The 15809-nt window shown below is 36.0% G+C and overlaps 1 protein-coding gene across 4 annotated transcripts in view; it reads right to left on the bottom strand.

Moving 5' to 3' along the window:
* Nucleotides 1-15809, bottom strand: part of LOC110111411 (double-strand break repair protein MRE11) — a 56329-nt gene that overhangs the window by 13480 nt on the left and 27040 nt on the right. For 3 of the 4 annotated variants that reach the window (XM_020843275.2, XM_028700609.1, XM_028700610.1), the window contains 10 exons: nucleotides 11956-11997; nucleotides 4074-4193; nucleotides 3940-4008; nucleotides 3775-3866; nucleotides 3562-3664; nucleotides 3384-3491; nucleotides 3206-3268; nucleotides 3062-3133; nucleotides 2904-2981; nucleotides 2604-2666 (listed from right to left, as the gene is read on the bottom strand). In XM_020843275.2, the coding sequence (XP_020698934.1) occupies nucleotides 2604-2666; nucleotides 2904-2981; nucleotides 3062-3133; nucleotides 3206-3268; nucleotides 3384-3491; nucleotides 3562-3664; nucleotides 3775-3866; nucleotides 3940-4008; nucleotides 4074-4193; nucleotides 11956-11997 (810 nt within the window). The remainder of the gene's footprint in view (nucleotides 1-2603; nucleotides 2667-2903; nucleotides 2982-3061; nucleotides 3134-3205; nucleotides 3269-3383; nucleotides 3492-3561; nucleotides 3665-3774; nucleotides 3867-3939; nucleotides 4009-4073; nucleotides 4194-11955; nucleotides 11998-15809) is intronic. The other variant, XM_020843276.2, reaches the window with a different exon arrangement.

The following is a 15809-nucleotide window of genomic DNA, read 5'->3' as shown; positions in this document are numbered from 1 at the left end:
TTTTGGGGGAGAGGATTTAATTGAGCTTCATTTCAAAACGACCTACATATAAAATTAAGGCAAACTGTAGTTCTGATAACCAGTTTGATTGCAAGATGGTGGGCTCCGGAAAAATTCGGCCCCGACCTCCAACTCGCTTTTTTTCTTTTTATTCGGCGACGAGAGTTTAACTTGAATAGTTCCGAAGTAAATTTTGGAAGGTCATTATGAGTTTGTAGATAAGACACTACCCAGAGATTTCGCCCTCATTTTGCGAGGACTTTATGATCTGAGTTCTGTTTCCTATAGGCGCAAGCCCCTATAGTAATTACCCCTCCTGATCACGAGAGAGAACTTTCGATTAAGGCTAGTCTGATCAATACGTGAAATTGTGTTATCTGGCATTAATAGCAGATGGTTAGGATTTAAAAATGGTTTGAATTTGAAAGTTTGATATTTAAATGTTGAAAATATGCACCATCTCACATTTAGCCCACTATAAAATCATGAATTTCTCATATTGGAAGGGATTAATAATGTTACCATATATCAATGGGTACACAACAAATTGGAAAACAATTAGTATTTAATTTATCTCATATGATTGAATCTTTTTAAAAGGAATAATCTTTATGTGGATAGGTTGAATAAATCCTACATATTCCAATTTCTTGAAATACATATAATAATAGAGCATTTGACATTTAACTGTCGTTTGATATCTTGCAACGAAAGACTTCTCTAGATTCCCTTATAAAAGTTCTTTGGAAAATCTCATGCTACTACAATACATCATGACTTCTTTGAAAGGGAAATCATAGATAATTGATGATGTTTACTCGGGGTTATAATGACATATAGAGTAAGTGAAATATTGAATCGTATCCATTGGGTCACTTTATTCCTTCTCTTGTATAGGATGGATCAATTGATCTATAAAAGATAATAGAAGATACGATCTTCTAAATGTCTTTTGCATAAAAATCCCTTACAAGCTATAGTAGATGATACGATAAGCTTGAATAAATTGAACAACACATCTTTTACATATCACAACTCAAGCCTTAATTTTTAAAACACCACCGAATCCGTAACATGTGTACAAGCGGACAGAAGGCGTTCGTAGGCCCTTAAATGAAATCCTGGGCCGTTGTTAAATGAAATCACTTGATTAAATGGATCATATTTAAATATTTTAAAATGCCTCTTATGCATTAAATGTGATCCCTTAAACTAAATCTACCCGCATGTGCTCCAATCGTCACAGCTAAGTCCCAAATCTGACAATTCGAGAATGCTGCGTGGGTCTAATATTCAAGTTTCATCCTCCTCCTTGAAAGGATCGGAGTTGACATGACTTGAATCATAAAATGCCTCCCAAAAATCCTACAAAATATAAGTGACCTTAATATCACCCCGATGATGGCCACGTTGACAGAAAATCTCAACCGGAGGGGTCAAATCTCAAATCAAACAAAAGTTCAAATTCTTGAAATAAAAATCTATCAACTGAAAACTTAAAACTTAAAAAATCATCTACCTCCCGCAACCGTGTGTCGGGTGTGTCACTACGATTCATCCTCAAATAGTCTCTTGCCAATAGGGACGTGGCACGTGCCCTCTGATCGAGTGGTTTTGCCGCGAAATGGCACCATTATATTACGATCACGGCCAAAGCCCGTATGTTCCCTAAAGGCGTCAAACCCTTGAGTTATGAATCATAGGGCATATCTGATAGGCATAAAGCCCTATGTTAGCTAAGGTGGATTCAGATATATTCCCTTAGACAAACACCAACCCAGGTCTACAAAGTATTCTTGGACAAAGCAACCCATGGCTGCCGACAAGGTGCCTTCTGTCAGGTTGGGTCGACTACCTCCTCTGACTAAGTAGACCAGGGAATATGAAGCCCGGGATGACGGAACCATGGGATCTTGATCGAGCTCGTCTTCATTCCCCCCACCATCAGTTTTAAGTTTGTGGTGATAAATTCCAAATTTCAAACTTTCAAATTCAAAATTTAATCCTAGAATTATTGCTATTATACGATAGGTTTATAACCTATTCGACCCTTTTAACGACTAGCCTTAATCGAAAGTTCTCTCATGTTATCAGGAGGGGTAATTAACTATAGGGGCTTGCGCCTATAGGAAACCAGAACTCAGATCAAAAAGTCCTCACAAAATGAGGGCGAAATCTCTGGGTAGTATCTAATCTAAAACCCAATCTGCCTTCTGAAAATTCCCCCGGAACCTTATCTCGTTAAAACTCTCTATCGTCATCGTCACACAAACATTTTAAAAGAAAAATAAACCTATGGCGCAGAGAGGCCGGGATCACATAATCTAAAAATGGAATTTTCGGAGCCCACACAATCCTAATAAAATATAACATCTAAAAAAATAACTCCAACATCCATGTCGAAATTAGAATTTTAAATTTATATCCACATCATAAAAGGCTTCTAAGATAGAAATTAGGAATAGGCTAATGTACGTGCGAATTGTAAACAAATAAAAGCTCTTGGAATGTTACATTAAAATATTCTCCATGCATTCATTATTGAAAGATATCAAAATGGAAATGACATTACGGTCAACTTGTATTAAAACAGATTATAGTACCTTTCCCACATACTTTTGGCCAAATCTTTGTGGATTTATAGTCGTAAATCCAGAGTAGTCCACCTGTAATTTATCAACAGTTTTGACGTCAAACCAAGAAAATGCTATAAGATCCAAGGGACAGAAAATGAGAACGAGATTTTTAAAATATATACATATACAGAATGGGGAAAAGGGAAGTATGCAATCATAAAACATCAATAAAAAATGGAAACAAATGTGCAGCATCATTTCTTTCATTTGCAAGCTCGGGAAAAGAAGTATATATATATATATATATATATATATTATGAAGCATACCTTTAACCGAATCAAAGGAAGCTTAAGCTCTGACCTGCTAACAGCCGTTCTACTATTTCTTTCAATCAGATTTCTCACCTATAGAAATTAGGCTTATAAGATTAACGAATTTTTTAAAGTTAAAACAGTGAAATTAATAAAAATGGAAGAGCACTTACAACTTTGTCTAAATGTTCAAGAACCGATGCTTGATCATTGGGATCAACATCAGCTTCATCTTTTAAAACAACCTGCAGTGCAAGATTAATATACAAAAACAATTCAATGCATAACTACTGATCCTCATCAAGTTCATTACTTACCTCAGCATATTCAAAAGGTCTAACTGACTTCAAAGGAATCTTTGTTGGTCTGTACTGACTTCCCTGAATATAGAATGCCTTTCAATATGATTACAAAGAGTTGTGAATCTTTTCATTTGGAATGAAGAAGGGTGGATCAATGATTGGAAGTCAGAGTCTACGAAAAACCTAGAATCACCTTGATTTCCATGAGAAGTACATGCTTGGGCTTTGCTTCGCCATCAATTAGAGATGTTGCAACAGACGAACCAGGCTGACTGATATGAAAACCCATTCCTGGAACTTCCTGCAAGAACATGACGTATGAGTTATAGCATCAGACAAGTTTTTAAATCAAAGTTTCTATATGAAAATACCTGTGGATCAACAAGGCATTCATGTTCATGCCCCCACACAATAAAATCTAGAAATCGTGGCAAGAAATGTTCATTAACTGCATTTTTTGGATTTGTTTTGATTCTGCAGACCGTATTAGTAAGGGTGAATGACAAGATATTCATATCAAAACCAACTTAGTTCTACAATGATAAAGAAAAAAAACTTCGGCTTTCTGTAAAACAGCATAAAACCTATTTTGGTGAAGAACCAGAATGTTGAACCAATCAAACACTGGACAGCCCTCTTGAGGTTCTGGCCGCATCCACTGAATTGCATGTGGTGTCTAAAGAATAAAATTGTTAACATATGGGACAATTTGATTATGCAGTAATATTCTTTGGAGAACAGTAGAACACCTGAAACATCCTGTTAAGTCTCTCATCTCTGATATTTCCAAGACCATACAAAGCTACAGATGTTGTACCCTAGCATTCAAGACGATACCAATCAGAGATATTTCAATACATGAAATATAAATAAATAGACTCACCTTCCTTATAAGTATAGGATAGAGTGTTATCTGACCAACTCCAGAGCCACCAAGGATCATTTTACCAAAATAGTTTACAAGATTACTTGCAGAAAGAATATCAATGGCAGAAAGGTTATCCTGTCAGATGAGAAAACATTGATGTCATATAATACCAAAGAAGATGGTTAAATATTAAGGAATCGCCATTTTAGATATTTAGGAAATTAAATCCTGAATAAAGGTTCGCATAAACAAATGATGGCACCGAAAATAAATATTTCAAAATTAATCACCCAATGTAAATGCCCATCAAAAAGGACGGTACTCAACCCAGCAGTCTACAAACAACAACTAGAAATCTTGATCATGAAGATGCTCCATAATATTGCATGAATATGGATTCAAATAACGCTTCAAATATGCTCTTCAACAAATATGTCTTTTTAAAACAAAGGGTGGCACACCTCATTGGATCTAATCCTAGCATCTGCAGGTTAAACCTATTTCAGCTGCAACTGATCATTTTGATAAGAAGTGTTCAATAAATCAGATAAAAAATGGATTCAATTTAGTAACTAGCTTAGCTTTTCAAACCGTCAATTCAAATAGCAACTAATGATAATTTAACTCATGAAAATATTGCCTTAAATTAAATTGGCACTTTCTGAATATCTCAAGCAGTAGCTTCAGGGAACCAACAGATATAAAGTTTAATTTTCTTCCTTTATACATTACAAATGTACAGAAACACATCAAAAGATTTGTAAGAGCCCCGAAGAATTCCTAGAGAGTTAGAGAAAAATAAAGAGAAGATAATCAATTACACAATCTAAAAAAGGAGAAATATGCCAACCATTATTTTATTCATGTGGGCTCCAAAAATTTACACCCCGGCCTCCCTTGCTCTCGGGAGAGTTTTAACAAATTAGGTTCTAAGGTAAATTTTCAGAAGGTAAATTGGAATTGAAATAAAATACAAGCAAAGATTTCGCCCTCATTTGGCGAGGACTTTATGATTTGAGTTCTAGTTTCCTATAGGCGCAAGCCCCTATAATTAATTACCCCTCCCGATCACGAGAGAGAACTTTCTATAGTAGAATTACGTGTTATATGGCGTCTAGTTGCAACATGGGTTTTTGTTCTGAAAATTTAATATTTAAAATAGAAATTTCACCATCTTGCACTTAAAATGGATGGTGGGGGGAGTGATGATGGACACGAGTAAGATCCCATGGTTCCGTCATCCTAGGCCATCGTGATCCTTGATCTACTTAGTCAGAGAAGGTAGTCAACCTAACCTGACAAAAATATCCTTGTCGGCAGCCATGGTTTGCTTCGTGCAAGGGTACTTTGTAGACCTGGGGCGAATATTTATCTAAGAGGTCAATTTTGAATTCACCTTAGTTAATAAAGGGTTTTGTGCCCTATCGATTATATACTATTGATTCATTGCTCAATGATTTAATGTCATTGGGGAGCATACGGACTCTGGCGATGACCGTAATTTAGTGGTGTCATTTGACGGCCAACCAGCCGGTTCAGGGCCCCGATAATAACAGTTTGCCTGCAATGCCATTTGGCAGCAAAACTGTCAATTAGAGGACATATGTCACGTCCTTGCTTGTAAGAGACGGATTGAGAATGAATCCTAGTGATATTTTCGATCAAACACAAGCTCTTTATGAGCTGAAGTATATTTTCAAACTTGTCCAAATCAGCAAACTATTGCAGATGATGGATGGATTTTGCTTTAAACGTTTAATAATTTATTTCAATTTTTAAATATTATAATATTTGGTATTTTTTGGATTTTTGAATTTTGGGTTTTTATGGGCATTTGGGAAGCATTTGCTAGGATGTTTGTGGTCCCTCCGATTGAGATAAACATTTAACACGGCCATCATCAGGATGTTTAAAGGCAATTTTCATTTATGAATTGAACCTTGTCGGCCCTATCAACTTGGTGACAGGGGATCGAGTTCGTTGTCAACTGTATACTTTTAAGGCCTAATATGAACATATTAAAACAAATATCTCGATCAACGTCGTGACCATATATTTATTTGATCGTTTGAGCTATGTCGACTCCTATCTACTCGCATAGAAGGATCAGGCTCGAACTTAAATTTATCATTTGACCTGCGCAGCATCCTCAGATGTCGCGTGTGTACCCATAGCACGCTCTTCAAAGTATTTAGGTGTAAAACCCAAAAAAATGTCGATCGTAAGCATTGCATGCATTTCGATGCGCTGCAACAAAATAAGACGAATTTTCAAAGTCGTCGGATTCGACGAAATTAATTTTATAAAATAGTAAATTAAATTTCGATCAAATTCATATAAAGGACTTAAAGGAAATTTTGCATAGTTTGGAAGTTAAAAAAAAAACATAAAAGTCTCCTAAATTGAAAATGACTAAATAGCCCTTTCTTTTTTTATATGAAAATGAATTATGAAAGGGGGCATTTAGGTCTTTGGACTCTCCCATAACCATCCAAGCCCTTAAGGGACCGAAATCTATTCAGTCCCTTTCATTCTCATACATGCCTCTTAGCCGAACGCAAGGGGGGTGGAGTTACATGTTATTTAGAAGGTTTATATTGAGTTTGAGGTAGGTATTCATCTCTCTTTTAATTTCATAAGTTTTCTTTTTTAAATGCTAAAATTTCATATGCTTTAATATTTTCTTTTAGTTGAAAGTTACATGTTATTTATTTACAATTCATACTGCAGCAAGCATGTGTTCCCTTTTTAATTTATTTGAGTGTTAGCATGTAAAATTTTGTGAGAGCAATACAATGAGCATGACACAATATTAGATAAGCATATATGAACTCATGAATGATTTAATATTTTTATGATAAGCATTGAATGATTGAATGTGTATGATAATCCAGAGTACCAAATGGTAAAGAACTTTTCGGAGCAATTGATAAAAGACTCTTTGGAGTAAATGAAATGAAATGTCTGGCCAAATTTGATTATGTACCTGATCAGTATAAAAATAATGATACTTTCGAGGCGGATGTATAAAACTAAAACTAAGTAATTTATACTTCTATGCATATAAGAATTAAAGGAAAAGTTATAAAAAATTTGAGAAAGTTATGGTTATATGTAAAGATTAATAAAAATTGAACATTTAGGATGTCATACAGAATATGCATACCCAAAGGTAAATTTATGACTTTTATTGTAATTTCTTCTGATAATAATTTCAGCAATGTCATATGAAAGTAACATGCATAATATTTCTTATTCCTTGCTTTATATAAAGTCCTCACAAAATGAGGGCGAAATCTCTGGGTAGTGTCTTATCTACAAACCCATCTGCCTTCCAAAATTTACCTCGGAACTTAGTTCGTTAAAACTCCCTCGACGAATAAGAAAAGCGAGCGGAGGCCGAGGCCGAATTTTCGGAGCCCACAGTAACATGCATAATATTTCTTATTCCCTGCTTTATATTTTTAATAGAAATATTTATTACCTACTGAGCATTAGCTCATCCCTGTTTGTGGGAATACTTTTCAGAAGAACATGCTAAAGACTGATGGCTGATAGACCTGTTACATACCAGCGTAGAGCAGTGCAAGAAACAGGTTCTTATGATTATATTATGTAATGGATTAGTTTGTGTGTTATGGACTACTGCAATAGCTTTGTTTTATGTTTATGAGAGATTGTTTATTTTTTATGTAATAACAATGATTGAAATAGATGTTTAGTGGCTCTTTTAGTATTTGAAGTTGTATGAATATTGAGGTTATTGATGTTGAAATGTTAAAATGAAAGTTTTTATAACTACCATACGATCGTCAGTTCTCGCCCCGTTAATTTGGGCTAACCGGGCTAGTTCGTGATATTAGGAGGCATTTTTATAATTATCAGTCAAACCTTATCGACTTTATCTTAATTGCTAACAGAGGATTGGGTTCATTGTCATCTTTATGCCTTTGCCAATGAATTTTCTTTGTTATAAATCTTGAAGGCCTAATATGAATGTATAAAATAAATACCTCAGTCGATGCCGTGACCGCATACTTATTTGATAGTTCGAGCTGTGTCGACTCCTGTATACTCGCATAGAAGGATCGAGCTTGAACTTAAATTTATCATTTGACCCGCGCAGCATCCTCAGATATCAAGTGTACCCATAACAGGCTCATCGAGGCCCATACAGGTGTATATTCTTACATGTATACAAGTTAATGTGCTTGCATGTGCATTTTTGTATTTGTGTTTATGCATATTGCAGTGCAGGTGTGAGGACATTTTTAATGTTTGGCAGTGCAGGTGTGAGGACATTTTTAATGTTTGGCGCTGATCAGTTATGCGAATGACCAGTATTTGGGTGTGCACAGCGCTCAATGTAGAAGCCGGTAAACGCCTTCTTCCCGCTTATATGAATGTTGTGGGTCCAATGGTGTAACGTTGTGATGCGTTGGGTCTCATTTGATGATTTGTAAACGTCTTTTGTCTACTTACATGGATGTTGCAGATCCGGTGGTGTGGCGTTTGCAAATTTAATTTCATCTTCTGCACGTTGTCTATGGGCATCTTTGCTATGATTGAATGTTGATCACCACTGTTACATATGTTTAGCTACTTACTTGCTAATTCGTATTAACTGTAGGGGAACTTGTTATGGTCGTCATATATCTTCAATATCATATCCATGGGTATATCATTGCTTTTGTTGTGATCCTCCTAGATATATTTGTAGGGTAACCTCCATGCTTCCAACACATCTAGCATTATCCTCATAAGCTAATATATTCAATTGTGTATTGTTGCTAATTGCGAATTATTGCATTTGTTGAAGTCCCTCGGCATCTGCCCACAGGTGCTTCTCTCAATTGCATTGCGGCTCTTTCTGTATTTACTTGCATATAATGTATTGTATACACTAAGGGTCCCCTACAGTGATCCGTAGGTATTTGTATTTGTTGAAGGTCTTTTTGATCTTGCTTGTAGGCAATATGTTGCACAAACTGTCAGGACCTCATGTATTCGTCAGATATTTGATGGTGATTGACTGTGAGGGTGTCGTTGCAATCGATGCATGTCTCTCATTACCATTCGTGAGCAGTTCTGTGTGTGTATTATAGCCCCTTTGCTACTTGTATATCAGCTTGCAAGATTGATGTGAATGCCACTATCATTCGTACATGATTTTTAATGCTCATCATGTTATTCTTGTGCATCTACTTCTAATTAGATCACACATACTCATTAATCATTGTTGATTGTTGCTTGTAAGGTTGAATATGCTCGCTTGTATTCTGATGATGGTTACAAGACATTTTATTACAAGCATCATTAACTTTCTCATGTACATTGACTGGCAGGTCATTACGTTCGCCACATATTAAATTTTAGTATTTGCAGGGAGCTGCAACCTTTATTTGTCAAAAAACAAAAAAAAACAAAACTGCAGCTTTCATTTGTCAATTAGCTGATGTTGGTTGGAAGAATGTTACAACCTTCGAGGATTTTTGTAAGTAATAAGTGGACTTTTGGATGTGTCGTATGCTCGTAAGCCAGTTATGTTATTCATTACTTATCTCCTTCATGCACTTATGAATGTCCATGTTCACTGCAAGTTTTTGGTCTTTGCTTACAAACTGATCATTATTGTTCATTTGAATGCTCTCCATAACTTCCCTGTATACGCTTGTAGGTGGATTATTGGCACATTATGAGTCTCTTTGCCCATGAACAAGTCATTATGCTAATTACAGGTCCCATGCTAGCATGTTTGCATTTGATTTTTATCTGAGTAATCAAAGTTGTCATTTAAGTGTTTGGAGTGGGCTGATTTGGTGGGACTTATGATTGAAGTGGTTGTTTGGAGGAGGGGATTGTGAGTGGGCTTTCGAAATGAATGGGCCTTGATTTTAGGAAATGGTGTGAAGGGGCTGGTTGATTGGAGGAGTTGAAAGTTGTTTGAATGAGGCAGATAAAGGCTCACATGAAAGGTAAGTGGAAAAAAGCAGTGAAGCTTTATTCTTGTACTAGCAAGATAGAACCAGCAAAGCAAGGATCCTAGCCGTTGTTTTGGGACGGAGAGGCTGTCATGAAGCTATGCCTGGCTGAGCAGAGGATTAGACACAATGGAGAAGCGATTAAGTGTAGGTTTGGCAAGCTTTACAGCAGGAGATTGCGGCTTAGAGTGGAGGTGGTTGTTGGGGTTGAAGGAGGACGTCGGCAGGGCGTGAACCGGCACTGGAGGACAAGCTGGCTATGGTCTGATGGGGTGTTGGTGGTCGGAGCCGGGATTGAGGTCGGTCGTGTACGAGTCAGCTGGAGTCTGTGGAGATCAACAGAGTTGCTTGCGTGCGAAGGGAATCGGATGGGTGAGGGCTTTTGACAGTTGGATTGGTCTTGAGGTAGATCTCAACGGCAGGAAGAAACGGAGAGGTCTTGTTTGAGGAGGTAGAGTTCGGCTTTGACAGGGAGAAATGTCGGAGAGCTACGGATGGAAGTTCGTGAAGGAAGAAGAAGCTGTGGCCGACGGGTGTAGGTAGACGGGGTTGTTGGATTGAGTTCAGGTCGAATAGGAGCAGAAGCAAGGAGTTTCATTTGACTTTGTTTTAATCGCCGCAGCAAGCCTTCGATCGAGGCCGAAAATCCAGAGAGCGGCTGATTTGCAGAGTTTCAACAACTTTTAGGGGATTATCCATAGACAATACAAGGTTAGTCTGATTCACATTAATTTTGATTTGAATTTCGGATTGATTGATTTCTTATTAAATTAATAAGAATACTAATAAATTATTATTATTATTTTGCAATGGAAGCTAAAAGTCAATTTCTTGAAATGTCTCAATTTGCAAGTAATTTTCTCGATTCGCACGCAACTTGATTTGCCGCTTGAACTTCATCAGGCAATATTATAGCTGATTTTGGGTAATGTCGATGTTCTGAATACGGCGGCGAAGTCCGTTTTGCTATCGGAAGTCATTCAGACAACATCGCGCATCAATTTTATCGATTTACGCGTCATTGCCTTGAGATCCGCTCCGATCCCCTAGCCTGACTTTAATTGATCAAATTGACAGTGATTTTTTTAGTATTAAAGACGTTCCAGACGCAGCAGCAAAATCTGTTTTGCGATCAAACTTCGTTTGGGCGACATCGCACGTCAATTTCCTTAATCTGCGTGCATTGCCTTGGGATTTTTGCTGATTTTGTCGGACGACTACAATTGAATGAGTTGATAGTATTTTTGTGTGTTGATGATGTTCCGGACGCAACAGCGAAATCCGTTTTGCGATCAGACGTCATTTGGGCGACGTCGCACACCAATTTTGGGTGTCGGTCATCCCTATGGACCGATCTCGTCTGATTTGACTGTGAAGGATTCCCACTTAGGCTAATTCGACGTCCTGATTGAAACAGTGAAGTCTGTTTGGCAATCGGAGATTGTTTGACCTTTTAAGTGACGAGCCGCGTCGACACGCTTGTTGCTTAATTCATCAATTTTGCTCCTTTTACGCGTGTTTGGATGTGTATGGGTCAACAATTCAATACTTGTTTGTTTTTATGACCCTTAGACCTCTAGTTATGATAGAAGATTGTACAGGATAAAACCAATAAAATAATTTATTCTAAACAATTGAAAAATGACCATATTGCCCTTGAAAATTGAAATAAAGACTAAATAATGACTAATAAAATAAATACAATAATAACTCAAAATAGGCTGCTATGACATGACAAATAACCATGCTTATGATATATTATTCCTCCTAGGGTGCAAATAACTTTACTCCAGAGAGTTCAAATGTTGTACAGGAACAATTGAAAGTCTTCTAACAAAGTGCCCAAGTAGTAAAACCAATTATGCAAAGAGGGACACAGGAGACATATCCCAAAGAAGATGCGACGAATGAACCACCTTCTTCCGGTAGAAATAGACAATTGGAATAAACACTATCATCTGCAACACATACATTGAAGCATCAAACCATCGATAATATAGAAGCATTCAAACATCTTTGAGAAGTGATGCATTCCAAAATTATTTATCAAACTACAGAAACTTCAGGAAAATTTAGACCATAAGTAAAATTGCTAAGGTAGATGAAGAAGATTCATGCATCATTCTTTCTTCATATATATTTTTTTAAACAACCTAGCTCGTGTTCAACTTCAGGGTTTGAGGCTATATACTAGGTTACGGTTTACAGTTAACAATAGGTTTTTGTTGTCTTTGTTTGTTTAGGTTTAAGGTTTTAGATGATGTCAAGGAAAGAGGGAAAGAAGTGAATTCTGGAAGAGAGAAGCGGAGTCGGATTCTCTATTTTTGGGATGAGGGTGAAGAATAAAGAGAGAAAAAGGGATAGGATGAACCTAAGTTCTTTTTCCTGAGAATGGAATTGAAAAACATGCATGCGAGAGTGTGGAGGGATAGTAAGGATGGATATGAAATACTTTGAATCCAAGTTTTTTATGATTTCGTAGAAGTTAGGAGGAATAAGATTAACTCGAATTTAATTTAAGAAAATTTTTAAAATAACCCATTTTCTTGGAAATTATTTTGGAATTTTTAGAGAGAGAGGATGAGGGAGGCAGATGAGGGGTTTATAATAATGACTATTATAGCAAAAAACATAGGCGCTCAGGTAGGTAAAAGGAAAATTGAAACCATTGCTTGTAAAGAAATCTGAAGTGTGTTGTCATAATCAGTCCATTAAACATACAAATCATGGAAGATGGAGTGACAAACACACAACACCAAAAATAGCCATTAGACGGGATAAAAAAGGCCAAGCATATCAGAGAGCTTAGGGTTTGGTGAAATTGGCTTAAATTTAGTTTGAGGTGGCTTGGGTAGAAGGCACATGTGAAAAGAATGCATCTACTATATGGTGATCTAGAATTACAAATGGAAGCCCAAAAGCACAAAATCAATGAAAATTTCATGCATTCAATCAAACTGATCTTCATCACAACATTTATCATATTTTTGAATGGTTGATGATGATTTCTAGAATAATAATGGGCTCTTATATTAATTGATGCTGAGAGAATTAGTGAAAGAATTGTGTCAGCATTGAAGAATTGAATGAAGAAGAGAGAGAAGATGAGATGGAATCCAGTCCAGCCTAAGGGGGGATGAAGCATGCCTAGCATCATTTCATTTAATAATTGTATTATACCTTTACATGACCCTTTGAACCTCTACTTATAATTGAAGCTACAACAAGATAATACCAAAATTAGAACATACTATTTATCCTTATTAACTGACAAATGGTCAAATTACCCTTGACAACTAAAAAATACTAAATCAAGCCTAAAAAGACAAAATAATAATTCCACTAGACAGTAATAAAATACCATATCTTTCTTACATCATTCATTTTTATTAGTCTTTCTTTTAATTTCAAAGGGTAATCTGGTCAGCTGATAATTGTTTTGAATAATTTTGATTATTAGTTTTATCTTATAAGATCTTCTATTATAAATAATGGTCCAAGAGGTCATATATAAGCCCACTTAAGATTATGAAATGAAATGAGGGGTGGCACATTTCTCCTCACCTCTTTTAACATGTGTATCTAATTCCCCCTTTTCTCACTATTTCTCCATTAAGACTTCTGCAAATTTTTCATTGTGCCTCTCAACATCATTCTAGAAATCATGGTCGAAAATTAAATAAAATGATCAGTAATTATGATGAAGATCAACTTCAATCAATCCATGAAATTTGCGATTGTATGTGCTATTATTTGTTTATCTCTAAGCTGTAGACAACCATAATGGATGTATTTATACACAATTAACCTATACAACCCACATCAAATAGAACCTAAACCATACTTATCAAACCCTAAGTACTGAAGTATACTTTGTAATTATCTTTCTTTCTAACAAGTTTACTCCAATATTTTAATTTATCTCATTAATTTCTCATCAAAATTATTTTATGTTTTGTTATATTGGTTAGCATTCAATGCTCTGTAACATGTATGTTCAAGCATATGATTATTGTTGATTCTATATTACCCATTTTTCTTAATAAAAGAATGATTCAAGCCTGCCTTCTATCCTACCCAAGCCACTATCTTCTTTTACCCATACTATCACACTATTGGCCCCTCATCATTCTTTCTAATTATCTTTCTTTCTAACAAGTTTACAAAAATCTACAAGAATAAAAGATTATATGAAACTCTTTTCTAAACTAAATTCATGAAAATCATATCACATCAGACCACCTCACTCTCTTATTGAACCCACCCTCTATACCCTAATAACATTTAAAACCCGGCAAAAGAAAAAATAAAACCTTAATATTAACTCAAAATCCTAAAAGACCATGGAGATCCATTTATATAGTAGTTCTACTTCAAAAAAAGGTTGTCTGAATTTTTGTAGTTTGATTAAAAATTTGGCAACATATTACTTTTAATATATATACTTATTTTTCACAAAAATCTAAAATATATATATTGCATTGTAAATCTCTAAAACAAAGTGGCTCATTTATCTATGCATTATTCGAGGATTATTCCCCTGTCCTTTTTTTTAGATTGTATTTTACTACTTTGACACAATAATAGAAAACCTTTCATTTTTCTTCCAAAAATAAAGTGGCAAGTTTATCCCTTCTTTATCAAACTCTCCATGGTAGAGCTCTTTGCCCTTGGGAGAAATGAAGTAGCATAAGAACAATAATTTTTCAGCTCATAGCAATTGTTGAATTAATATTACATTTTTTTTATTTGTCTTTATTTTAATTGTTAAAGTGATGTAGCAAGCTTTGGGCTACTTACTACCTCTTGGTTTTGTCCTTGGGCTGCTTGCTATTTCTCTCTTTGGAGCCTTGGCTGCTCTCGGATTGGGTCTTTGGCTGTTTGGTGTTAAGCTTAAAAATTGGGTTCTACTTAAGTCTAACTCATTAATTGTTGAGTTGTTGGTTAGCTCATTATGAGCTGATGTTTAGTTCATTAATTGGTGTAAAAATCAGCTCATAAAGCCTTACCTTCCCCTTGTCTTTTCAGTTTCTGCTGGTTGTTGCTATTCCCGTGGTCCTCCCTCTCGGTTTTCCCCTCCTGACTGTTTTTCCCGTGAAATGATGCTCTGTTTCCTGTGCTGGCTCTTCGGGTCCCTTGCTGGCTGGGCTTCCCGTGGCTGCTGGTGGGGTTTTCCATGGCTTGTTTCCCTATTTTCTGTGCAGAAATTCTGTTGGCTGTTTTGCTGTCTTTTGGCCTTTCATTTCCCCAAATCTGATTGGATTTGGTTGGAGGTGTTGTGGTTGTTTGGCTTCTTCCTTTTGCCTATAAATTAGAGATGTTTTGAGGCTTGAAAAGGATGGATATGTGATTTTTGGAATGAAAAAACTAATGGTTTTCTTGGAAAAGCTTGAGAGCTTGTTCCACTTCTTCTTCTAGTTCTTGGGAGGGCTTGCGAGCTTCTCTTACATTTCGTCTAGTCTTCTAACCTCCTTCTCGCCGCAAGTGACCACCCCACATGTATCCTTCTTCTCAAAGCAACAGATGGAATGCAACTTTAGGTGTTTAATGTTATGTCAAAGTTTGTAAGTTGTTTATGTGTCGTTTGTAAGTCTTTTATTAAATTATAAAAGGGTCTTTTTGAGTATTTTCTAGGAAAGTCTTGTTTTGCTTGCAAAAATTTGGGGCCCTTCCCAAATTTTTGCTCGCATCAATTTGGTATCAAAGCAGGTTAGCAAATCCCAGTTTGTTTTTGCTAGTGAGTCTTGTTTTGTGTCTTCCTAAGTAGTTT

Source organism: Dendrobium catenatum, unplaced genomic scaffold, assembly GCF_001605985.2.
Source record: "Dendrobium catenatum unplaced genomic scaffold, ASM160598v2 fragScaff_scaffold_134, whole genome shotgun sequence".
Taxonomy (NCBI): domain Eukaryota; kingdom Viridiplantae; phylum Streptophyta; class Magnoliopsida; order Asparagales; family Orchidaceae; genus Dendrobium; species Dendrobium catenatum.
This window is presented reverse-complemented; position numbering and strand designations above follow the sequence as displayed.